This window comes from Eubalaena glacialis, chromosome 1, assembly GCF_028564815.1.
Source record: "Eubalaena glacialis isolate mEubGla1 chromosome 1, mEubGla1.1.hap2.+ XY, whole genome shotgun sequence".
In the NCBI taxonomy this organism is placed as follows: Eukaryota; Metazoa; Chordata; class Mammalia; order Artiodactyla; family Balaenidae; genus Eubalaena; species Eubalaena glacialis.
Genome location: NC_083716.1, coordinates 227,785,484 through 227,811,839, shown reverse-complemented (window position 1 = coordinate 227,811,839; position 26,356 = coordinate 227,785,484). Strand labels below are relative to the sequence as shown.

At 34.5% G+C, this 26,356-nt stretch overlaps 1 protein-coding gene across 1 annotated transcript in view; it reads right to left on the bottom strand.

Moving 5' to 3' along the window:
* Positions 1-6,952: 6,952 nt before the first annotated feature.
* The window catches only part of NYAP2 (neuronal tyrosine-phosphorylated phosphoinositide-3-kinase adaptor 2), a 245,018-nt gene continuing 225,614 nt past the window's right edge, over positions 6,953-26,356 (bottom strand). The window contains exon 6 of the mRNA XM_061205498.1: positions 6,953-7,180. Within this exon, the coding sequence (XP_061061481.1) occupies positions 6,953-7,180 (228 nt within the window). The remainder of the gene's footprint in view (positions 7,181-26,356) is intronic.

Genomic DNA, 26,356 nt, shown 5'->3' with positions numbered 1-26,356 from the left:
CTGGAGATGCCAATCTCAGACTCTATTAAAGGTTCACAAGATCCCCAGGTGATAAGCACACACATTAAAGTTTAAGAAGCTCTGCTCTAATTCTCAATTTTGGCCACGTATTGGAATCACTCGGGGGCTTTTAGAAACTACTGAAGCCTGTGTACTACCCCCAGATGCTTTCTGGACAGTGAGAGCTTTTAGAAATAGCCCACATGATTCTTCTGTGCAACAAAGTTTGAGAACCACTGCTCTAGAGGATGAGATTTGAGGTGATAATGTGCAAAGTTTTCTATAAACTTCTCTTCTAACCTCCTAGTTTGTCACATTGCCTGACATTGCAGTAATAGATAGTCTCTGGTGCATGTTACCAAGAATTTTCTTCAATGCAAATAGCCATAGGAGGATGGACATTGTTTTGTCAGTCATTCACATCTTAGCATTAATGTAATTAATTAGACTATGAGAGCACTGGAAACAATGTGTCTTAGTGAGAGCAGGGAGGAGAGAAGAGACATTTTAGAATATGGGGCTCCTCTTGTCATGAGCTGAGATGGATGGAAGTTAAAGTGTTGATAATGGAAAGTATGATTAGTTATTTCTTGTTCAACCAAGAGGTAGGGTGCACACAGAGCGTTTGAGTAGCTGGAGAAGTGGAACTAAAGAGTGGGAATGAATTGGATTCCTTTTAAGAATGAACATGAGGGACTTCCCTGGTGGTCCAGTGGTTAAGACTTTGCCTTCCAATGCAGGGGGTGCAGGTTCGATCCCTGGTCAGGGAGCTAAGATCCCACATGCCTCGTGGCCCAAAAACCAAAAACATAAAACAGAAGCAATATTGTAAAAAATTCAATAAAGACTTTGAAAAAAATGGCCCACATCAAAAATAAATCTTAAAAATAAAAAAAGAATGAACATGAAAAGAATTTCTGAGGAATTATGAAAGTATAAAAAATTACACTGAAACTGGACATATGGGAGAAGATGTAAGTGGTTGATGAAGTTGTCATTAGAAACTATTAAAGGGGGTTGTTTTATTACAAATGCACTTTTTTTTTAAAGATTTTTTTTTTTTTGATGTGGACCATTTTTAAAGTTTTTACTGAATTTGCTACAATATTGCTTCTGTTTTATGTTTGGGTTTTTTGGCCGCGAGGCATGTGGGATCTTAGCTCCCTGACCAGGAATCAAACCCGTACCCCCTGCATTGGAAGGCGAAGTCTTAACGGCTGGACCACCAGGGAAGTCCCACAAATGCACTTTTTTTGGTAAGCTTGCTGAGATCCAGAACCTTGTCTTGTATATTTCAGGTGTTCAATGACATTTTAGTTACCAATGCCCCAGTAAACATTAACATACTGACTTGCTCCCTATTTAAACCAGATTAATTCTAGAAGTATGACTGAATAAATAAATGTGCTAAATACTCTTCAAATAAATATCTTGTCTATGTACACCAGTCTAGGGTTGCTGGATTTTTTTTCTTTAATGCCTCCAGCACACTTTAGATACACACTGAGTCATTTAATTGGAATTAGGGGCATACGAAAGAAAAATGTCAAGTTTCCTCTTACTTAGTGGATCACCTATTTGAAGCAGAAGCCGAGTGGTGATTGAGGACGATTGAGGGTCACATAACTAAGTTGTAAAGTCTAGGTCTTCAAACTACTCACAGCCACCAATCTTCCACCATACATACAATCTCATAGGCAAATGGAAACGTGGAAAAATGTGCGCACTTTTCTTTAAAAGAGATGTTACCAATCTTGTTTCTTGATGAATAAATACCAGCAACGACAAAGTCAACTAATTTAAACTATTGCTTTTATTATAATTACACGGGAGCACAAATAAATAAGCACAAAAGTATTGCAAAATATTGCCAATGCACTAAAGAAAACAATTTGTTTTCAAACAACATCTGGTTACTTCAAGAGTACCAAAGTACATTTATAATTACATGTTACCTGAAAAAATCAAGTACAAAAATTAAAAGAAATTAAAACATCAGTGTTTATATTATTATGTGTATAGAAATGGCTAACAACACATGAGTAGAGAAATCTGTTATCTAATGCTTAGTTGCACAACTTTTCAGGCACATACCTGACATTTTTAATGAGTAATGAAAAATGCAATACAACATTCAGATTTTTAAATACAGTAAACGTGATGTTGGAATGGATGTTAAATGGTTTCTTTTAAAAACCCTCTTTTAAAAACGTAGTGCTATTAGCCACTAAAAAACATATTATTTGATATCATTTTCTCAATAGCTATTTGTTTCAATTTCTTGAAAAGAACAAGAAAGTAAACATACAATTGCTAAATACGTGAACACATTTTTAGTGCAAGATAACAAGACCTGTGACTTTACTGTGCTTTGTTTTTTATAATCACAGTGCACTTTACACAAATTGCTACACTATAAATGTTAACTGAAGGAGTTTCAAACAAAAGAAGTGCATACTAAACATTTTCATATATATTATATACAGTATGTATACTGTATGTGGGTGTATACATGTGTAAATGTAGATGCTTTGAGGGTGGGCAAACCCAGTCATATTCGGGAACAATTGAAAGCTTCAAAAGGATTTCATACAGGTTTGGTTGAGATAGATGCAATGATATTTCTGTAAAGATGTTTTCCCTTAAATTTAAACCTTTATAACATTTAAAGGGAAATATTATGAGACATTTTTCCCAGATTACACACATTTTGCTACAGTGTAACTGACCCAAATATCAAAGGGTTTTAAATCAATCCAAACCCCAAGCCACAATGTTCAAAGTCCAACATGGCAAAACTTGTTATCCTTTTACTGATTTATATAGACAGCAGTACATTATCCTATGTGTACATATAGAGGCTTACACATAAACATATTTTATACTTAGACATCAACCTTAATATGTTTAGCATTTTATTTTGACTATACACTTGATCTGAAAAAAAAAGAGAATACCATATATAAACACATAAGAGATGTCAAACATATGTGATACTGTATATCTTCCTAAAAGCTTTGTTTTGAAAATATTAATGATTGTATAATAAAGCTCTTTGAAGGCAGGGACCACATCTTTTTGAATGCTTAATGCCAAATGCTTCAGAAATGTTTTAAAATAGCTGATATATAAGTTGCTCAATAATGAACTGTTAAATGAATAATGGATTAATAACAAATTGTTCACATTCTAGAGTTAGATATCTATTTTCCCTTACAAGGAAGATTTAGCCAGTTAATCTTAAGTACATAGGTATTATTTTTCTTTCACTTCAATTTAAGTTTGGGACACAATGAATTGTGAATTGCTATTCTATTCTACTTCTACTTCTTTGCAAGGGTGAATTCTCTCTCATCTCAGATTACTTGCTACTTGAATCACAGGAATTTTTCCTTCATTTTATAGGTAACCATGATTAGCTTACAAGTTCTTTTGTATTTGAGGCAAGTGAGTCACCTTAACATATAAGTAATATTGAAATTGCATTGTATGTGCATTGTTCTGATGTCTTATTTAATTAAAACAATGAAACAATAGGGTCGTTTAGTTTTATTAATTTTATAACCAAGCTCGCTCATAAGACTCAAACTACATTGGATATAAGAGTGAGGCCTAAGCCAAAAGGCAGTAAGAAAAATGTTTCTCTACTCTCCAGAAACATTCAAAGAAAACTATGTGGAACTTTGGGGTCTCTGAAGTCCCGATGTCACTGTTTTGAAAAGTGAAGTTGTATCTGCTTGTATACATTTAATTACCATGTATTTGAATGTGTGTGTTCTTAACTACACATTTTAACCTCTTAATGTTTTGTTTTGTTTCACTTTCACGACTATTTTTTATGGGTGACATTAACCTTTACACAAATCAATCACTTTCAACTCCAAACTTGCTTCCACTCCATAAACACAAGGGAAAGTTTGGCAACGTTTACATAAAGAACTCCTGTTATACCTCAGAAGATGCTGGCTTCTGAGACTGGGCAGAAAAGCAGGATTTGCTTTTTCACTTCCATCAATTCTAAAAAAAATTGTGTCTCTTCTAAGAAGTTTTCACATATAAAAGCATCTTTCTGACAGCCAATAAAATTCTGTTTCTATAAAATTTGCTGTGAAAAGATAATTTTTATAGGTCTGAGCTCTTTCAACTTGATAACCATTCCATGATATGATTTGTTCTTTGGCACTGCTAAAAAAATATGAGCTTTATCATTCCATAGTGTTCTGGGTGCAGGTGGAACTTTTGATCATCTGACCAAATTTATAGGATGAAGTGTCCTAATTAGTTGCCACTAGAGAGTAACTTTATTTTTCTCTCTGTCCTAATGACCTCTTTTTCTCCACATAAAGAAACGCTACACAAAAAGGAAATTAATCATAGAATGGCTATTGCCACATAGGCTAAACCACAATGGACAGTCTTATAGGTATAGAATATCATTTCTTGAGTCAAATATCAGATCTTTCAATTACTTCCCATGGAAGGCAAGATTTGGAGAAAATAAATGGAAATGGTTGCCTAAGGTCAGATTTTCAAACAAGTTACCTTCTCAGAAAATAACTTGCTTGAAAAAGGAGTGTATGAAACCTGGCAACAGCATGAGTTTGGCAGAACAAATGGAAATGGCTGAATCCAACACAAATCATTTTAGTAACTCTGTTTCCTTCTTGAGAAGTGTCCAGCATTAAAAAATATCTTCTGCCTAATTCAGATAGATATGGAAAAGATTGGCATTTGAAAAACACACTTGCATTTATTACCAAAATATAAATTTCAAGGGAACTATCCAACCATTATCATATTGAGCCTGAGATATAGATATATATATCTATATCTCAAGATCATCATAAAGATGCTGAGAATTGATGACATATATATCTGATTCATTGGCTTGAGCATATGTGGTCATAATAACTTAAATCAGGATAACAACTTGGGTCATAAACACATTTTATTTCAATTCTGATTTTACCTTAACACATTTTCATCACTCCTAGATTTGTAGTCCATTGATTGTTGGATTTGAAACATAATCTATAACTGGTGAAACATGGCAGCAGGATTTATTTAAGCTACTTAAGATCTCTCCGTGATTTCCTGTACTTGTGACTCTGCTTTTTTTTTTTTTTTTTTTTACCACCTTAGTGATACAAGCAAAACTAAAACTTCAGTAAGCATTTAATGTACACAGTTCCCCCACTGAGTACTCATTCACGTGTACACGGGCACACATAACAGATATACATGCTCCCACTTACCTTATTTTCCTTATTCTTTCAGAATTCTAGTTGGACATCAAAATATACATTAATTATAAAATATTAAAAAATTATTTTATAACATTTCAAAGGCTCGAAAGAAACTATTACTGATAAAGCATTACTAGCTCTTTAGCAATATAGATTACAAAAATTCCCTACCTCCTGTTATATTTGGTTATATTGAGCAGCACTGTACTATTGCTGTCAAAACCCTTACAAGGAAAACCACTATGACAATAACTTCAAACACATACCTTTTCTCTCAGAAATATAATACTAAATTGATTGTTAAAGAAGAATCACATACTGTCCATTTTAGGAAGCATAAATAGTAATTTAAATATACAAAATATATGTGATAGTTTCCTTTTTCTTCATCCGTGGGGATATTTATAGTCAACTAACAAGTTACTCTTAAAAGATATATATGATTTATTTAAACTTAAATTTTACCACCACATAAAATTGAATCCACCCCGTCTCCCATCCCCTGCATTTCCTGTTTCTTCCTTGAAACAAAATAAAATAAACAATTGGTCATAATTCTTTGGTCATGGTGTCATCATCAGTAAGAATGGGGGTGATGAACATGCACAGAAGATTACACCCCCAAAATATGGTAATAACTAATTTGAAAAATTAACATGAAATACTACTCCATTCGTGGACCTAAATTTTGAGAAAGATTGGCATTTAGTATACTAAAACATGTAAACTCATCTGGTTGAATGTATATTGGTCATTTTCTAGGGGAAACAAACATACACATGAAAAGTTACTCAAAAATAGTGATGGCAGTGGCTCTAATGCCACTGGTCCCACCCTCTTGAAAGCAGTTGTGCTGTTTAACCTTTGATTCCTTGTTCCTTCCATTATCACAGTGAACCCTGGTCTCCTCCAATCAAATCAATGATGCAAGGACATGTGTCCTTAAAGTCATTTCTGAAGGAAATGTTTTCTGCTGGGATGTCCAAATATATCCTATTAACTTTCTCTGGAGTCTGACTAACCATTGCTTAGTATAAACAAGATGATACTGAAGAGAAATTCTTATAAAGCCAATGTAGCAAAAATATTGGTGTTGATGTAATGTGGATGTCCAAATTCAGCATCACATTGGCATTCATTTCCTGTCAAACCCTTGAAAACGTACAAAGCAACAGATGTTCCTAACGAATATGATATTCAACTTCTACATTACTAGCACCAGATCATATATTGTGTGATTGAACGCAATCTATCTGCGAGCTCGTGTACAGAAACCAAAGGTGGGCAGAAAGAAACATTTTAAATGCAAAAATTAATAATCAAAGGCATCAAGGGACATATAAAAGAGATAATAAACCAGTTAATACCGAAATTGTATCATATAGTAAAACTCTTGATATTTCTATCATTTATATACGTGTAATGTGTATTATTTCAGGTGTCACCCATAAACTAGTAAAATATTTACATCTCAATATCTTCTGGATTCAAAATAATCCATGATAAATAAGTGTGCCTTAAATGCAAGGAAATACAGATTTTATCTTGAACTAGCCACGAACAGGCACAGCTTCCCATGGGTTTTCCAGGGAACCACTGGCTTTCCATTTTGACTGAGACGATACGTAACAGTTACTTATCACATGACCGAGTCGACCTCCCTCTTCGTGTTAAGTAATGTGGAGCTCACACCATCCTGCACACAGTCATATGGCAGTGTCCCAGAATACCGTTTGCTGTTTAGAATAAGGTGGAGGGCTGTACTTCTTTGTACCCGCATTCTTCTTCCAGCTGGGTAGGATAGGCATGCTATCCTGTTTGCAAAGGCCCTTTTCCGTTTTCTGTCTAGCTTTTATTTCCTTGCACAAGCAACGTTTTTTCTCAATCATCTCAAGCATTGTATGGTCTCCATGAAACCACTGCATGCATGCCACCTAGCAAAAAAGAGTGAATACAGAAAAAAAAAAAAAAAAATGGAATGAAAGCAGGTTTTTTTTCCACTGTGCTAGTAGTTGTTTCGAAAAATGTCAGCTGTTTTTGAAATTCTTACAAAGCAAAATTAAAGCATGGAAACTGTAAATAAAATTTGTACTTAAATTATTAAATATTGTAATATTATTAACAATCATCTAGGCAGGAATAGTTTACCAATATGTTCTAAAAGTCCATGCTATGGAAATAAAACCTTTTTAAAAAATTTTTAAACAATTTGCCAAAAATTTAGCTATTACTTTTATGTTGACTTCATTGTCGTATGTGTTTCAATATGTCTAAGTTCAATTATTAGAATTACTTTTCAGTGAGATCTAATATGAATGTGATATGTTTTAAAGATTTTAATGAACAATTTTATTAGTAAAATAAAACTTGCGTTTGTCTACAAATAACATACAGAATTAAGACTTTTAATTATTCTTCTACCAAAATGAGTTTTAATTTGCATCTAATGCTTGGAATTTATATGCTTAAATAATTATTTTGCAAAGCAGTTTTGCTATACTTTTTGGTGCTTCAGCAAATGTCTAATTAGAATCGTTGGCTTCTGCAATCATACTGACCCAGATCCCAAATAGTTCCAGAACTTCAAAGAAACAGATTCATCAGTTCAGTTGGGTACCAGGAGAAGATTCAGTGCTGACTATATATTGATACACATACATCTATTTCTGGACAGGTAAACACTGCTCCCAGGTGTATGTGGCTATGCCCACCAATAACTGTTCTTTAGAACAGAGCTAGCGAGTTGAGTCAGTGTCACAAGAACAGCAGTGTGATTGGGCCAAGAATCCAGGATGGTGATGCTTACACTTAATTGTTTAAGCAAATCTGCTCTGACTTGAAGAGTTAAAATAGCTCACTTGGAGTCACTAAATTTGATGGCACAATTTTAGGAAATAATCAGCAAAAACTTATATGTATAACACTTATTCTATACCAGATCCCTTTCTTCATATTTTGCATAGTTTAATGCATTTATTCCTCACGAAGATGATACTCTGAAGTAAGTACTATTTATTAACCCATAATGACGAGTAAAATGAGACTTGACGAGATTTAGTAATTTGCCTAAGCTTACAGAGCCAACAAATGGCAGAGTCAGGATTTGAATCCAAGAGTTTAATCTCCAACACCTGTATCTTAACAACTACACTCTACTGACTCTCATAGTGCATGCAAAACTGGAAAGGATTGGGAAGATATATCAGTACAATGCCTTCAATGTACAGGTGAGGAAGCTAAGACTTCAAGAATTTACATATCTTGTCCAAACCAGACAGGTAGGCTTTGGTGTGAACAAGGGAAAATTGAATTCTCACAATTCTTAATTCTTTATGGAGAGGGCAGGATCTTGAGCTGGAAGTCAAAGATTCAAATTCGGGATGTGTCAGATTTCCACTGGTCACTTCCATTTCTTGGTTTCTTTACATGAATAACTGAATTGATAATATCTTAATTTCAGAAGTTAGTATAAAAATTAGATTGGATAATGAAGGTGAAGTCATTTTTAAAACAGTGAAACATTGCCCAAGAGTTATTATTCTAACACTGACAAATACCCAGCAGCAGTTTTCCATACCTGCTCTCTGCCAGGCATGTGTGAAGAACTCTGTATATGTTATGTTAAATCCTCCCAGCCACATTGAAAGTGAGGATTTAGCTACACACTACAAGTGAGAAAGCTGAGTCTCAGAAAGTTTAAGGAACTAGATCAAAGTCATAGGTTATTGGCTGTGATACAGGCCTATATCAAACTCAGATCTGCCTGACTCCAAAGTAAATCATCTTTCTATTACAGCAAGCTCCATCTCCTGAATATTATTTAGAAATTATAATAAGAGTTATTATTGTATGTACCACCATTTCCAGATGCTACTCAAAAATGCAAATATATTTACAGCTTTATGAGTGAATAAAAAGTGTTTATCAAATAAATCAAAATCAATGACTTGGACTTAGATTCCAGAAGATGATACTCTTAGATAAATATCTTGTATGTAATGAGCTTACCTTGATACAAAGTTTCTTGAAAGGATGGGCTGTGTTTGACACCTTTTGGTGTCCTCTAGCCCCTAGCCCAGGCCCTGGCCATGGCTGTTCACTTTTAAAGTGAAGTTCTAGGACAACAACCTACAGATTTTTGTCCTAACAGGAGATTGCCAAAGTAGCTTGAAAATTTTTCAAAAGATTTATAGTATTTTCTAACATGATAATCTAAGCAATAAAAATACAATAACTCTATTTTGGTGGAAAGACAAGCAAAATTTATTGAGTGACTATAAACTGTTATAAATGGAATTTATAACACAGAATTCCCAGAGGGCCGGCCCCAAATCGCATCCAACACAGTAGCCCCAACATGCAGAACAGAGTCATTTAGCTTTCAGTAAATGTTTTAGGAATGAATTGAAGCCACTATCATTGAACAACAGTTTTTGTTGCTTCTCAGAAAACTCTCAAGATAATTTTCTCCTTAGTAAAATCTCACTGGATTTTACACATCTCAAGGAAATCACAAAACCTCCAGTCTTCTTTAAGGTAAGATATTTACAGCATCACTTCAATATTTTCATGGTATTTACTTGTCCACACAAACATTAAATCACTTATTACTTAATTACCTTTAATATTTTTAGGGTGTGAATCAGTATATGTAACTGCAAAATAATAATTTTCCTGGATTGCTCTGACAACAGTGTCACCAATATATTTCATTATACTACATTTTATTTCATAGTTGTCATTACAGTTCATAAATGCATTACATTGTCTAGAATAAGTATGTGTTTTCAGTCAATTACTAGTTTATGCTATATATGTCAATTTATTAAGAAAAAAATCCATTCTTCAAAAATCTAAGGAATAGGAATTTAAGAAGAAAGAGTTATATGGTTTTTCATATTCTTTACATTTTTATTTTAGAATAGTTATATATCCACTTGATTGAGATATAATGGTTCAAAATATTAGTAGAAGAAAATCAACCTTGTTTTTCAGACTGACTGCAATATTGAACTATCTTCTTTTGGGGGTCAATTATATAGTCAGTAAAAATTCCATGAGAAAGCATTGCCCAATACGTGAAAGAGGGTGAGGTATTCTAAGAGAATTCAAATACAGGTTGTTAGAAGATAGAAAATTAATTTTTTGATTTTAAAAAGTTTAACAAGTCTGTCAAGTCTGCTGTAGAATCTTCTCATGTTAAATCTGCTATCAAACTTTTTTTCTCATTTAAAATACCCCGCCCCCAAATTATTATTATGTTACAATGATATGAATGAAGGAAGAATGAGATTCATTTTGGGGGAGATAAGTCTGTTTTTCATATTTACTTTTAAATAACGCATGTTTTTGAATATTTCTTTCTGGAGGGTACACGTTGTTTTTAATTCCCCAAAATAAACTCAGTGTTACTTCCATGCCTATTGACATAGCCAAATCCCTCCCCCCTAAAATGTGTCAAAAATTATTTCATTCTGATAGTAAGATGTTATGCTTTAATTCATTATTTTAGACATAACAAATAGCATGTTTAGCCATTATATGAAGTGTGTTAAGACTACTACCCATAAAAGATATCTAGACTTTCCCATTTTTTGTTTATCATCAGATTCTTCATATCTAGTTTAAATTTAGCTGTAAAATTCCATTCCACTTCACCCTGTAGTTGAAAGAACTCTGTGAGTCAATTTACAACTAATTTGAAACTAAGCCCAGTAAATAAACTCTTCCAGTTTAGTTATTTAATCAAGTGTCCTGTTTCTCATCTTTAATCCATATGCATTTATTGTATGAACCATGAAGGAAAGAAAAAATACACAGGCAAGTTAAGTATGCATTGGAAGATAATTGTTCAATTAATATGAACGCACTTACATATCTTGGACAAGATTCTCCTATTAACAAGATTCAGTGGAGGCAATATTCTCGACTAATTTCATGGAGATAAAAATGAAGTGAAGCTCCTCCCCAAGGAGGTGAAACATAAATCACCATTCCTTAAGTGTAGGCTATACACAGGACTTCTTTCCAAAGAGTACACTCTAGAAAGGAGGAGGAGAGGAACTTTACATGAAGAAACCTGTCAAACACTACCTACGCCACACCTGGTGATCAGCAGTAATAAGTGATGTTGACAGTACGCACCCTTGATATGATGTGATAAGAAGGGCACTTTACCTGTGTAGTTTTCCTCCTCCAAACCATAACTTAGTCTAACCATGAGAAAAACACCGGATAAACCCAAACTGAGAGCCATTGTACAAAATACCAGTCCAGTAATCCTCAAAACTGGCAAGGTCATACAAAATAAGGAAAGTCCGAGAAACCATCACAGTCTAGAGAAGGTCAAGGAGACATGAAGACTGAAATTAATTAATGTGGTATACTGGAAGAAATCCTGAAACTGATGGATAAAAACTAAGGAAATTCAAATAAGGTATGGGTTTTAATGATAATGTATCGATATTGATTCATTAGTCGTGACAAAAACACCATTATAATGTAAGATATTAACAATAGAGGAAACTGGGTGTGGGGTATACAGGAACACTGTGTGTATTCTTTGCAGTTTTTCTGTAAATTTAAAACTACTCTAAAATTCAAAAAATACATATTTTTAAAAATAACGTGATGGGACCATATTCTTTCCAAAGAATAAGTAACTGTATCTTTCATTCTTTAGATGGAAGCAACATGGTATAATGGAAGAGTTAAATGACTGGATTGGGATCTTGATTGTTCTGTGACCTTGAAAAGTCATGTATCTCTCTGAACTTGTATGTACTTCCCATATACATTACATATGTATATACATGTCCATAATTCATATATACATAGTATGTACACTTGAATATACTTTATGTATAGTATGCATATTTGGAACTGAAAAAATGTAAAGTCCCATACATCGCTCATGATCTTATCTATGGAGATTTCAATGCATCAGGAATAACATAAATGAGGAGTCTTAATTCACTTCAATAATTACTTTCTCTAAAAAATAATCAAGGGCTTCCCTGGTGGTGCAGTGGTTAAGAATCCGCCTGCCAATGCAGGGGACACGGGTTCGAGCCCTGATCCAGGAAGATCCCACATGCCGCGGAGCAACTAAGCCCTTGCGCCACAACTACTGAGCCTGCGCTCTGGAGCCCACGAGCCACAACTACTGAAGGCCGCGCGCTTAGAGCCCGTGCTCCACAACAAGAGAAGCCACCGCAATGAGAAGCCCGTGCACCGCAACGAAGAGTAGCCCCTGCTCGCCGCAACTAGAGAAAGCCCACGCGCAGCAACGAAGACCCAATGGCAGCCAAAAATAAATACATTAAATAAATTAAAAAGAAAAAAAATAATCGAAGTACTTCCTGATATTGAGTATATTTCATCCAAGAAACAAAAGAATAGTGAGACTGTCCAATAATAAATCTCCATAATGTTTATTTAAAGTATTCAATTTTTCAAAGTATGTAAACCATAAGAGAAAAGAATACTCTGAAATAAGCACATGGAGAATTTCAATATTAAAAATGGTACGAGAATAAAACTGATACAAGCATGCCTATCTCTACTGATTTTGATTTTTATGCCTCATGAGTAAGCACGTAAAAAAAAAAATCATCAAAGATTTTTGAGCAGGTGTGATACTGGCTTTGGAATTAAGTTTAGCTGTGAGTCTGAAGATTTGAGAATCAAATTTAATTTCTTAAACCATAGACACAATACCAATACTAATTTTCAGAAGCTCTAGGGGAAAAAAAAATCTGTCAGTTGCATGTTGCTCTTTCTATCCCAATTTCTGTCACCTGGGTAGCCCATTTTATGAGAAGTCATCATTTCCAACTGTGTAATGACCTATATGGGAAAAGAATCTTAAAAAGAGTGGATAGATGTATATGTGTAACTGATTCACTTTGCCATACAGCAGAAACTAACACAACATTGTAAATCAACCATACTCCAATAAAAATTAATTTAAAAAAAAAGAAATCATCATTTCCAGTGTGAGGAGTATAAGCTTTAGTCTGGCTGAAAAGGAAGCTAGAGTTGCAAAAGTTCTCTGAATTTTCCCTTTGCCCTGAAGACAATTTATCCAGGAGAGCACGGATAGCATTAGTGGGGCATCAAGGAAGAGCAGGCATGAAGGCCAGCTGGTGTGATTTGAGAAAGGCAAGCAACTTCTTCAGGAATTACAGGAGGGAACAAGTCACTTTCACCTCTGCTGTCCCTATCCTTAGGAGTCACAGGTCAGACAGAGGTGTTACTGCTTTCATTGAAAACGTTCTTCCTCTCTCATTTAGTGGGTAAAGAGATTGATTCTTTACTAACAAAATGTACATAAAGAATAAACACGTAAGCACCATGACTTTTTTACATATATCTTCAGGAAAACGGACAGCGGTTGGCAAACTAAAGTACACTTGTCAAATAAAATCCATTGCCTGTTTTAGTACAGCTCATAAACAAGAATTTTTGTTTTAAGCTTTTAAATAGTTGAAAAAAAACAAAAGAAGAATATTCCATGACAGGCGAAAATTATATGAAATTCACATGTCAGCATATATAAAGTTTTACCTGGCATACAGACATGCCCATGTGTTCATGGATTAACTACAGCTGCTTTCACGCTATCAAGTAGGGTTCAGTAATTGGGACAGATACCACATGGCCTGTAAAGCCTAAAATATTTATTGTCTGGTCCTTTAGAGAAAAAGGTTGCTAACTTAATAGGTAAATAGCCAATTAACCCTTAAAATAAAAAATGCCTGATAGAAGACCAAAAAGGATAATATCAATATTAGTACTATAAAAAAGGCTATAAAACAAAATCAAGAGCATTGATTCATATATACTTACAATATTTTTCATATCAAGTTTGACCCATTAGATGAATCATAAAGGATGAGACTTAGATTTAAAATCAGCTCTGACAATTAGTTTAGAGAAATTATTTGGGCACATTTTTACAATTTCATCATTATAAGAAAGAAGAGGCATGTTGGAATTAAAGAAATAAAGTGGATAATCTGGTTTAAATCCTCTAAATAAGAGATTCAATATAAGGTCAACCCTTTCTTTTAATAACCCAGTGGCTATTTGCTTGTCTGTGCTACGTCACAGTGTTGATTCAACTTCAATATAAAAGTTGCTTCAAGAACTTTTTAAAAAATAATGTTAGTGAATTATATTTCTTTTCTTTTTTTCCAACTATATTTTGGAAAGAAAAGGTCAGCTTTGCATAGCATAGGCAACGACATAAGCCCTCAATAAACCTTTTGAAATTGACATAACACAGAGATGGAAGGGTTATAATTATCTGCACTTGTCAGCAAATTCACTAATTGTTTTTTTACTTAGTTATCGAATAACAAGTGCTCAAATCCATGTTCCTTGATCATTATACATTATAAGAAAAAAATGTCTTTTGCTTTGAATGAGTAAGACATACTCTATGTATCTATGTATGCATCTACCTCTCTCTTCCTATGTATTTGTGTAAAATAATTGAAAGCATATAGAGGTGACCCAACATCACAGTATTTTCTATGGTAAATATTAAAAGGTACAGTCAAATAATCCATGTGACTTTACAATGACTTATAAATACCATTTATTCTACTTTGAAAATTACAAATTCAAGGTCAGGAAGATGGTTCCACACTAAATGAATTTTTTTCTTTTTTCACGAAGGCCGGAATGAAGCTAATTCAACAGAAAAGTGTGAAACATCAAAAATAAAAAAATACATAATGTAAGTGTGCAAAACAAAAAAAGATAATATAAATGTGCAATATTTTTTAAAAAAAAGATAACATAAGTTGACAAAACCAAAAAAGCAGGGACTTATCAGTTCCATGGGCCTGGAAAAGATCCTGGCTTTTAATCTCACTTTGGTGATGTTGTACAAGCTACTTATCTGGTTTTCTTGCTTGAGATATTATGAGAATTAAATATTATGTCTGAAATGTTCCTAGCTTTTAAACTTTTATGACAGTATTTGTAATAATTGCATCCTTGGGATAACTTTAGCATTTTCCATAGTTTTTTGCCTATGTTTTTTTCATCTTTAACTCTGATCTATTGATTGTTTTTTTTTTTTAATTATTCCTTTGTAATTCTCCCTCATTTATCAGCAGTGTTGATTTAGAACCTATGTTTTGTGAAAGAATTATTAAACAGATATACACCTGAGGTATATACTGAAACTGCAGTGTTTATTTCAGTTGGTCTAAATTTAGCTTTGAGATATAGATATATTATTAAAATGAGAACCATGTCTTGATTTCAGAGTTGCTTTTGAATGAGACATCATGGGTATACAACCCTCATCCTTCTTTTTCTAGATCTGAAGATCTGCCTCAGTATACAATCTCTGATCAACTATAAGAAACATCACATGTTGGTATTTTAAGCCATATATGCTATTTATTTTTACATATCTGTGCTTGTTTATATGATCAATTATGTAAAAATCACTCATCATAAAGATTTTAAAATTGTAAGTTAATAAACCTTACAATTGCATGGCTATAAATAGAGTTTCAAGTTAATATAGATTGCTCGTTTTTCTCTGCCTGCAAAATGAGGAAAACACCTAACTCTTCAGTTTTATAGTGATGTCCTATAATCAAGACCCAGGTCACAAGTCACTTTCAAGGACAGAGGTTGGTCTGAACTACTCTGCTAAACAGTGGCAATTATAGCTGTTTCCAAGCTCTGCCAGTACACTGCACATCCCTCTGTAATAACAATAATCCTATTTTTGAGTGCACGTTTGATTTCCTTCTTACTTAAGGGACAGAATAAGGTGGATAAAATGGATATCATGGCCTGGTTTTACCACTTATTAGTTGTGAGGTCTGGGACAAGTCACATAATCTTCCTGAGACCTTGGTTCTTTATCTGTAATATGAAAATAATAAGACCTCAGGTTTGCTGGGAGAATTGCATGTAATGATTTAGCATCTACTTCATGGTGGACACAAAAATATAGGCTCCTCTATCCCTAGTAGACTGTGAGTTCTTTGAAGATAAGGAGGGGCTCTATAGTTAATACTTAAATCCTTATCCTTTAGCACAAGGAAGTATGTCATAAATACTCATGCAAGGAACGAATGAATAAACAAATGGGTGACTAGAAGAGCAATGCTCTCTCAGTGTTTTCAGGAAAGCGGCTTTGGAAATCTTTGATTTATTGAATAATTTGATTGCACTTTGGCTCAGCTGAATCCAATAATATCCCAAATTGTACAAGGTTAAAAAATATATTTCCTGGGATTTTTGAGCCACAGAAGACATCTAACGTTAAACTCAGCCCTCCCTGCCATGTGAGCCATAATCTGGGTGTTCTACAGCTGAAAACACTCTAGGGTGTTTGAATCCTTGGGGTCTCAAAGATTTGAGTTCTGGGGTCTCAGAATCCTTGACTCTTTGGCTCAGGTTAAGTGACAAACTGATGCTCCCTAAACTTTAGTATGTGGTCATCTCCCCTTGGGAATTTGCTAAAATCAAATTCTTAGGCATTATACCTAGAGATTCTGAGTCTAGGTTCCAGGTAAGGTGGGTCTCAGGCAACTGCATTCAAATGGCCCAAAAGGCAGTTAATGCTATTCCATAAATGTTTCTCAAATCTGTCATCATCTTTTACATTTCCAGAGTCATTTTCCTGGTTCAGTCCCTGGACTATTAAGATTGCCTCTAATCTTCCATTTATTGGCTACTTTTCATCCACCATCCACACTTCTGCCCAAGGGCTCCCTGCGAAGCTTCCACCAAATCATGTTAACTCAACGGTTCTCTACACTTTTGCCCAAGGGCTCCCTGTGAAGCCTCCACAAAATCATGTTAACTCAACGGTTCCCCTTTACCTAAAGAAAATAGTTAATGCTCCAGGTCCATCACAATCAGCTTCAATGTTGTCTTTTCTGGCTAATATTTTTTACCCAGCCATTTACTTCATACGCCAGTCATGACTGACTACTCAAAACTCAACCGGGACCACAGGCACACTACTTGCTCCCATTTTTAGCTCAAGCTGTTTCCTCATTCTGGAATTCTCTTCCTCCCTGCAGCCTCATCTTTTCTGTGAAATCCCACTTATGCTTTTAAAGTTGAGCTAAATGCAGCAAGAATCCATTGTGAGATCCTCTATGACTCTGACAGCCATGCTTGCTTATTGCTGGAGTACCATCTACTCATTCATTCATTCATTCATTACTGAAATCAGCAACCTCTTACACCATGCTATGAATGCGTGTGTTTATTACAAGTTTTGCACAAGATTCTGAACTTCTGAAAAGCACAGATCTTGTTTACACCATTTTTGTAGCCCTAGAATCCTGAGTTAGTATTCCCATAGAAGTCTCACAATGTTTTAAATACTTAAAGCTTCATTGAAATAATATTTCAGAGTGACTAGTTTGAGAGGTAAATTTTTCACTACATTTTTCTGATTATAAAAGTGAAATATGCCTATTATACAAAATATGGGTAATAATATCATAAGCAAAAGTTATCTGTGATACCACCATACAAAAAATGTAGTAAATTCCTCACATAAATCATATATATATTGTGATATCTTATGTATGTATAAAATATCTTTTTTTAAACTTGGGATTATACAGTATTATTATAGCCTCAAATTTTTCTCATTATTAGAGTCTTAAATACTTTTTTCAAGACATGATAATAAAAACAAATTATTCATTATGAATATCTTTATTTAGTCATTTTATAATTGCTCACATTTGATTGGCTTTCATTTCTTAAATGCTGTAAATAATGTTTCAATATTTTATGATTTTTTTTCTTCAGGAAGCCACTCAAACAGTAATTCTCAAGTCAAAGGGTCAAAACATTTTAAGGCTCTTGATACAGATACAGCCTATTTGTCTTCCAGAAAAGTTAAACTATTTTCCATTCCCATAGCAGTGTGGGACTTATACCACATCTTTATTAGCACTGAGTTGTGTTACCAAAAGAAACAAGCAAGCAAACAAACAAGCAAGAAATGTTTCTGCATTTTATATGTCTAAAAGAACCCTTTGATTTCAAAATTTACTTTCATTAGTAGAGAGTTGAATGAGTTTGGATATTTCACAAATGTTTAATAACAGAAGGATTGACACATAGCCTTAGTTTATTCTTTTTTTCTAATAAAAGGGTAGTTTTACTTACTAATTTATATATTTTAAAATTTAGGGTATTTATGCATTATTTATATTATTAATTTCCAATGTTTGACACTTTAGTCATTTACGTTATTACTAACAGGTGTTTCTAATTTTTATGTAGTAAAAGCAGTTAAGTTTTTCAAAATTTCTCCATTTTTTTGTTCTTTAAATTTCCTGACTTTTTGATAACCTATAAATATAACTCTTTATGTTTTTCAGAGTTTATGGTTTTATGTACTCATGAATTCACCTTTTACTTCATTTGTTTACACTCTTCTTTGTTGCTAAAAGTACATTGCTTAGGAAGAGAAAAATATATTTAATAAGAAAAATGAGACAAAAGGTAAAACAATAAAAGGACAAATTTTACTTTTTAATTTTTCATGAGGTGAGAATCTACTTTTATTTATTTCACATATCTAATCAATTGTTCAAGCATATATTTATCAATCATAGTGGTTAACCCATATTTCAAATTCTGTAAGTAATTCTGTACTTTAATTTCATTTTATGAGGTAGTAGCTGGTAAAAAACTGTCAATCATTAGAATATGTATATCAGTTCTACCTTAAGGAAAATGATGTCTAAGTGAAAAACTTTTACTTCTCCTCTTAAGATTACCCTGGTGTAATCATTATCTTCTTAAAACATAAATCTATATGAATACACATATATATGCACACAATCAGTCTTTTGCAAAAAAAAATACTGTTTCATTCTCCAGCTTCAAATGATGCATATATTGGACAAATATAGTTTTCCAGGTTGCAATATATTATATCAAAGTCTTCTAAACTGTTTCATTTTGGAAAATATTTAACAATTATGTTTAAAAGAATCATTACATTTCATTAAAAGAAAGTCAAAGTCTGTTTTGAAGCTGTCTGGGAGCTGACCATATGCACATACACACTTGCACATGAATACATATACATACATACAATTCATATATAGTCAGAAACATATGTGTGTATGTGTGTATAAAAGTATGGATCATACATTTGTGTGTATATATATGTATTTGTATGTATATTTGTGCATATATGTGTATATCAGACAAGTATGATTAAATTATTGAAATCTATAGGTTTCAAAAACCAAAATTATAAAAGTTTTGCTGAAAGAATATATGTGTCTACAATGTCACTGAAGAAAAAATAGTAGGCTAAAGTTAATAAAGTCTCATATCTTGAGATTCTTGATTGATCTCAAGGAATGATCTCAAAACACCCTTGAATGATTTTATAAAAGTTCTAAAATAAGTTAGCAAGCTACATTCACCTTTGATCAAGTGACTTTGGAATGAAGGATTGTCACAATCTAAGTAATAATCATAAGAACATCAACAATGTAATAATAGCAGCAACGATTATTTATTATACGTAAACCATGTTCCAGACACCCGACTGGCACTTAGCATATATCAATTTCTTTAGAACTTAATAACTATATAAGCATGTCTTATTGCTATTTGTTAGATGATAAATTGAGGCTTGAAGAGGTTAAATAATATGTGTAGTATCATATTGCTAATAGAAGGCAGAACTAGAATTGGAATTCAAGACAAAATATACCAAGCGCTAGAGTCTGTGCCCTTATCATTACACTGGATTGTCTCACAGCTGATTCTGAGTAAAGTGGCCCACACTGGAAACACACACACACACACACACACACACACAATTGTTAGGGTACTTTTCACATATTCACTTCACATAGCCAATAATATGGGAAAGTGTGCTGGGTCAAATGAAGGTGGTAAAGTTTGCTGCTGAAAGATTGAAAGATTAGAGGATTTATAAAGTATCAAAACTTTGGGGGAGGGATGAAACTTTGACTTTGTTATTTGCTATATTTGTCATTATTGTCATCACACCATACTCTCTGCTATTATCAAGATCACGGGCACGATAACCACATAGCATCTCCTCTCAGTGGGCAAGGCACTGTGTGAGCACTCAGCCTGCTTCATCTCATGTTAGCCTCACAATAGCCCTGTGATCACCATATTATAGATGAAAACATCAAGTTCCGAAGAGGTTAAAGATCACTTAGCCGTCTCTAGAGACTGATTCCATACTGGGTGTGAAAGGGAATTATTAATAGAGCAGAACACGATCACCTCCTTCCCCAGGTTAGACCCTCTATCCATAGCTCAGATGCCTTGCCTCTAATCCACAAGAATATATTCATTAGTCCCCAGAGTATTTTCACCTGGTTATATTTAATATCCCACGGTTAAATTGCAAAGGTAGTTCTCTGTCTTCACTTTACCTCCCTCCTGGCTTCCTTCTTAAAGAAGTTATTACTAAAACATCTAAAGGACGGAGCATCATGATCAGAGATGTGTCCAAGTGGTGAATAATATCAAGTCCAATAACAATAAGAACAATGGGGGGATTCCCTGATAGTCCAGTGGTTAGGACTCCACGCGTTCATTGTCAAGAGTGCAGGTCAATCCCTGGTCGGGGAATTAAGATCCTGCAAGCCGCACGGCATGCCCCAAAAAATTAAAAAAAAAAAAAAAAAAAGAACAATGGTTCTTTTCTTGCTATATAAGAATACCTCCATCTCATCTCACTTTCAAACTGCTTACTCACTGGTTGTATTGCTATTTCCATATAATCGTGTGTTGAGGATACGTTACCTGCTCTGGGTCCTTCACCAAAGGAGTCCCTCTGAAGATATTTTTCTTTTTACTTCACCTACCGGAATTCAAGTTCATTTCAATAAGCACCTTTTCCTCAGTTTCATGGCAGCAAACAATATCGTAGTCCTTCTACACATATTTAAGCATCTTCAAGCATATTCACAAATATAGTGAGATGTTAGTGCCTCTTGACTGAGTTGCACAGAAGTGTTGGCTGATTCAGTGTGTGGCATTAGGGAAAAAAGCCCAAGAAAGGCTGCATGAAGGAAAAAAAACAGGGATGGCTTTCATACCACCATGAAAGAAGACGCTAATTGCATCAAACCATAATTTTATAAAATTTTCACTGTCGCAGAATTTTAGAGGAGAATAAAATTTCAACTTCTAGAAAAATGAAGGTTTTAGACACTTAAAATGATCACATTTTTATATTACAAGATGACAACTAAGTGCAAATCAAGTTGCTAAAATAGGATGTTAACTTGGTATCTCTTATGAACAAACGCAAAATGCAAATTGGCAATTGTATGTGATTTAGCGTATGTTCTCTGGTGAAAGACTATGATCAATCATACAACGAAAAAGCTATGTATCCAATAATGCACCATCCATCCAGGTGTGAGTGACATGGTATGTGCATCTCTATATATGTATACAGAGCATGTATACAGGTATAATAAGTAGATTCATCTGTGTAAGGATACAGAAAAATGCAATAGCTTTGAGAAATAATGATAATACTGCATGAGAAAGAGTTGATTTATGATATAGTTCTCAAGGGTCTGAAATTGCCTTAAAGTGTTGCTGCATTAAAATCTGCATAAAATTGTGAAGGACATCTAACATAAGCATAAATGATATGTGATATGATATATGACATTCCTATATCAAAATGCAAGATGAGGGCCTTCCCTGGTGGCGCAGTGGTTGAGAATCTGCCTGCCAATGCAGGGGACACGGGTTCGAGCCCTGGTCTGGGAAGATCCCATATGCCGCGGAGCAACTGGGCCCGAGAGCCACAATTACTGAGCCTGCGCGTCTGGAGCCTGTGCTCCGCAACAAGAGAGGCCGCGATAGTGAAAGGCCTGCGCACCGCGATGAAGAGTGGCCCCTGCTTGCCACAACTAGAGAAAGCCCTCACACAGAAACGAAGACCCAACACAGCCATAAATAAATTAATTAATTAATTAAAAAAAAAAAGCAAGATGAGGCTTTTCAGAGGAAAGTTGATTTACGTCCAAATATCAAAAATATTATGTCTATGTCTTCAGGCAAGGCAATGTATAATCTTAAAATATAGTTATAGATATAAATATAGACATAGACATAGATATACATATATACATATATATAACTTAATTTGCCTTTTTACTATTTTATGATTATGAAATATTTACCCTTGGAAAGTAAAAAGACTATAGAAAAATTGTGATACATTTTTTCCCAATAAAGAAGACACAACATATTCCTCAGCAATTAAACCTAATAATGACTACAATTTCAGCCGTTAATTGATTAAACTAATTGTTTGTATTAAAGGAAAAAAAAACCTCTGAGCAGGTTTCAGAATTAATTTATGTTTTTAAATGCGCAAGAACTTTCTAAGTAGAATGCCTTAAAAAGATATTCCCTCAAGGAGCAAACGGTATTACAAGATAAAATTCAATTATAACAAGTGTATTGATGTTTTTCACTAAGAATATTCTCTTAATCACTTACATTAGCATTAATTTAATTTCAAGTTTAATTTCATTACAAAATATTGATTTTTAATAGTGCAGATGGACTTGACTACAGACAAATTAGGGAGAGTCACATCTCAATAAACATTTGTTTTATCTAGCAAAAGAGAGGGAGGTTCAGAGACAAGCAGAATAAGCTAATTCTCAAGGAAAAGGCTTTACAAATTGCTGGTAGAGCTAATAATCATTTTCAGATCTTGGAATAGAGCTGAGAAAGTACATAAAATATATTTTTTCTCCACTAAAATGCATTGCCCAATAGGAACATAACTTTGTTATAGAATGAGAAACAAGCTGTGGATCATAATACTTCCCTTCTGAAGCCAGCTTTGCTATTTACTAGCTCTGGCAAATCACTTCGATTCTCTTGGCTTCAGGTTAGAAAGGACCAGAGGGCACAAACTGTGAAATGCAGGGTTACATCAGGCTCGCAGGTGTATGTTGTATAAAATGCACAATATTTAAAATTTTTGAACCAATGTGAAAAGAAATCATTAGATGATATAAGAAGAGAGAGAGAGAAAGAGAGAGAGAAACAGAGGGGGAAAGGAGAGAGCCAGGGCAAGATCATGTAGAATTTGGCTTCTCTTGAAAAATCAGAGAAACATGGCAACAGTTGGCTGCGTCTGAGTTTTCTCTCCTCTCTTTAAATAGGCTTGTCTTTCCTGTTCAACTTGATTCGATGTAATTCACTGCTGAGGCAAAGTGCCAGTTGCCATTTTTCATTTCACTAGGAATAAAACTTTTCATTTGATAGAAAAATATTTTCTGCCCTGTTGATTCTATCAAAGTGAGAAAGTACTCATTTCCAATGCCTCCTAGGCAGCTGCAGGCATTGGGGTCTGCGTCTCCCTTACTTCACCATCTAAATAAATTTCCTTTCATTCTGTGATTTCAAGTCTGAGCCACGTTGACCTAAAGTTTGCGGCCTTTCATCCTAACTCAAAATAAGCACTTATGCCCCAAGTAATCAAAATAACCCTTGTAATGTTGACCATAAACTAATTGGACTCCAATTAGTTTATGGTCAACATTACAAGGGTTTATAACTGGACTCTAATCCAATTATAATTGGATTTCCTCAAAAGAAGTTGGCCATTTTCCTTTTAGCCAAATTCATCCAAATTGTTATGGGGTCAGTATGGAAAGGCAGGAGAAAATGAACATCTTGTACAAGAAACCCAAAATCAGCTTAAGAGCAAGCAGTTTCCTTGTAGCTTATGATTTACCAAGCCAAGAGTTCAATAGAGAGGTTCCTTCCTTGCTACCTAATTCATGTTCTCCATCTCACTTTCTTCTCGCCTGCTTCCCACTTTGTTTACTTACTGCCCAAGAAGACATCCTTCATATCAATGGTAATTCATGTTATAACCATTGAGGATGCCAGCTCATTTTAAAATACCTTTCCTAAATCAATACTCAAAAAGCTTCTCTAATTGTGAAAAACATATGCTCTTTCAGCCTGAAAGATATTACCTAGAAAATGGCTCTTCCATCCCAGGCGCTCTCAGCTCCTACCTTTCAAAGAATCAATTATGGGTTGCAGTATCATTCTCCACTATACATAAGGACCAACTTATGCTCAGAAGTGGAATCAAAGCTAAGACTTAAAGCAATGAAATCCTTGGTGGTGAGAAATGGAATACTTTCTGCCATATCGGTAAACAAAGGATGTCACAGCCATCAGTGATTGCAGCCACAGCCAATGGTGAGCTGGTGAGCCCTAAGGGAACTCAGGAAGGAAAGAATACCTGCCATCTAGCAGCCATCAGACTGCAGCCACTCCCTAAGGTGAGCCCTGAGGAAACTCAGGATGTGAAAGCACAGGATACTGGCCCCAGATAGCTGAGGTGCATATCTAAGGAATGATTTCAGTGAGCCCAGATTCTTGCATCTTCCCACACATAGAAAAGGGCTAAATTCCTTAGCTTGAGATGTCTGGTTTTCCTTAATTAACAATCATCTTTTGATGTTCGGACTACCTGCCCTTTGTTGCAAAACTCCTATATAACCTGGCTTCCCCCCTCGCCTCCTCGGAGCAGTTGTCTCAGGGTTACCTGAGATGCTGCCTCCCGGGCTTGAAGTCCTAAAAATTCCCACCAAATAAAACATAACTTTCAACTTTTAGGTTGTGAATATATTTTTTTAGTTGACAGTGGAAATGATTCTAGGATTGTCCCTGTGCCTCGGCCATATTATGCTACCCTCATTCACAAGTCGCTATAGCATTTGCCTTACTAATGCCCTTCAATTGGGGGCTTCAGAGAAAGGAAAGAGAGTCAACAGAGGGATGATGCTGGGAAGAGCAGAATGGAGAGGGAATTACTACTGCGATAAGACTTTTGTTCCTAGAGAACTGCTTTCATCATGTCATTCATCTCCCTAGAATGTCAAAGGGCTTCCATTGTCAACAGTATTATGTCTATATAACTTGGTGCATTTAAACATATGGACCTTATGGCCACAACTGCTTTCATGATCTCATTGCCTACAACTCCCTTATTAGAACCCTGGGTTCTCTCCAGCTTGTGGCAGTGCATACCATTCCTGATTCAAATCAACTCTGCTCAATTTCTGTAACAACCTCAATTGGGAAAAGAATTTGTAAAAGAATAGATACATGTATAACTGAATCACTTTGTTGTACTCCTGATACTAATACAACATTGCTAATCAACTATAATCCAATACAAAATAAAAAGTTAAAAAAAAAAAAAAAGACTCCCTCAGTCAAGACTGCTGGATGTCCAAGGAGATGACATACCTACTACTTTTGAAAATATGAGAACTCCCTTTTGGTATGCTGCTCTGGGCCCAGTTTCTAAGAGCCTGAAGAAGTAACTGACACAACTTCACAAGTCCATGCTTTCATAAATCTATGACAAACTTTCTTCCCCCCAGTTCTTACCCAGATTTAGACGAATAAACCACTCAGAAATAAAATATGAGAAAATGAAAATCAGAAAGACAAAGGACAAGCAGGAGGATATGGGTGTTTTGGAATAGTTTGTAGAATCCTTCCTACCAGAAGGATTCAAATGGAATTGAGGTGGCCAAAAAAATCCTACTGTTAACTTTCATCTCTTCTTCCCTATTTCAACTGCTCTTCCCATGGCTCTCCGCACCTGCCAACATAAAGATCATTCTAAATGCATTTGCTACATTCTAGTAGAATAATTCATACATTACTCATGAAAGAGCTTACAATTTCTCATGGCTATACTTAGGACCTTAGTATTAAATAATAAAGAACCAATATATTTTAATAATTTTAATTTCTTGGAATATCTTCCTTAAGACAATATTTAATTAACCTTTTTCTAATGAAATTAACATAAATGGTTTTCTAAGTTGCTTCATAAAGAAGAGTGCTCAAGCTCAAAACCGTACCTGATTGGATGGTTTGCATATTTCAGCGTCCAAAAAACAACGTGTACGGAAGGAGGCTTCTTTGCGGTACTAATGGTAATTAGGGTGCTAAACACATTATTAACAACTAACTTATACTGAACACACATAATGTGTCTGGTGCTCTTCCAGATGCTTTAT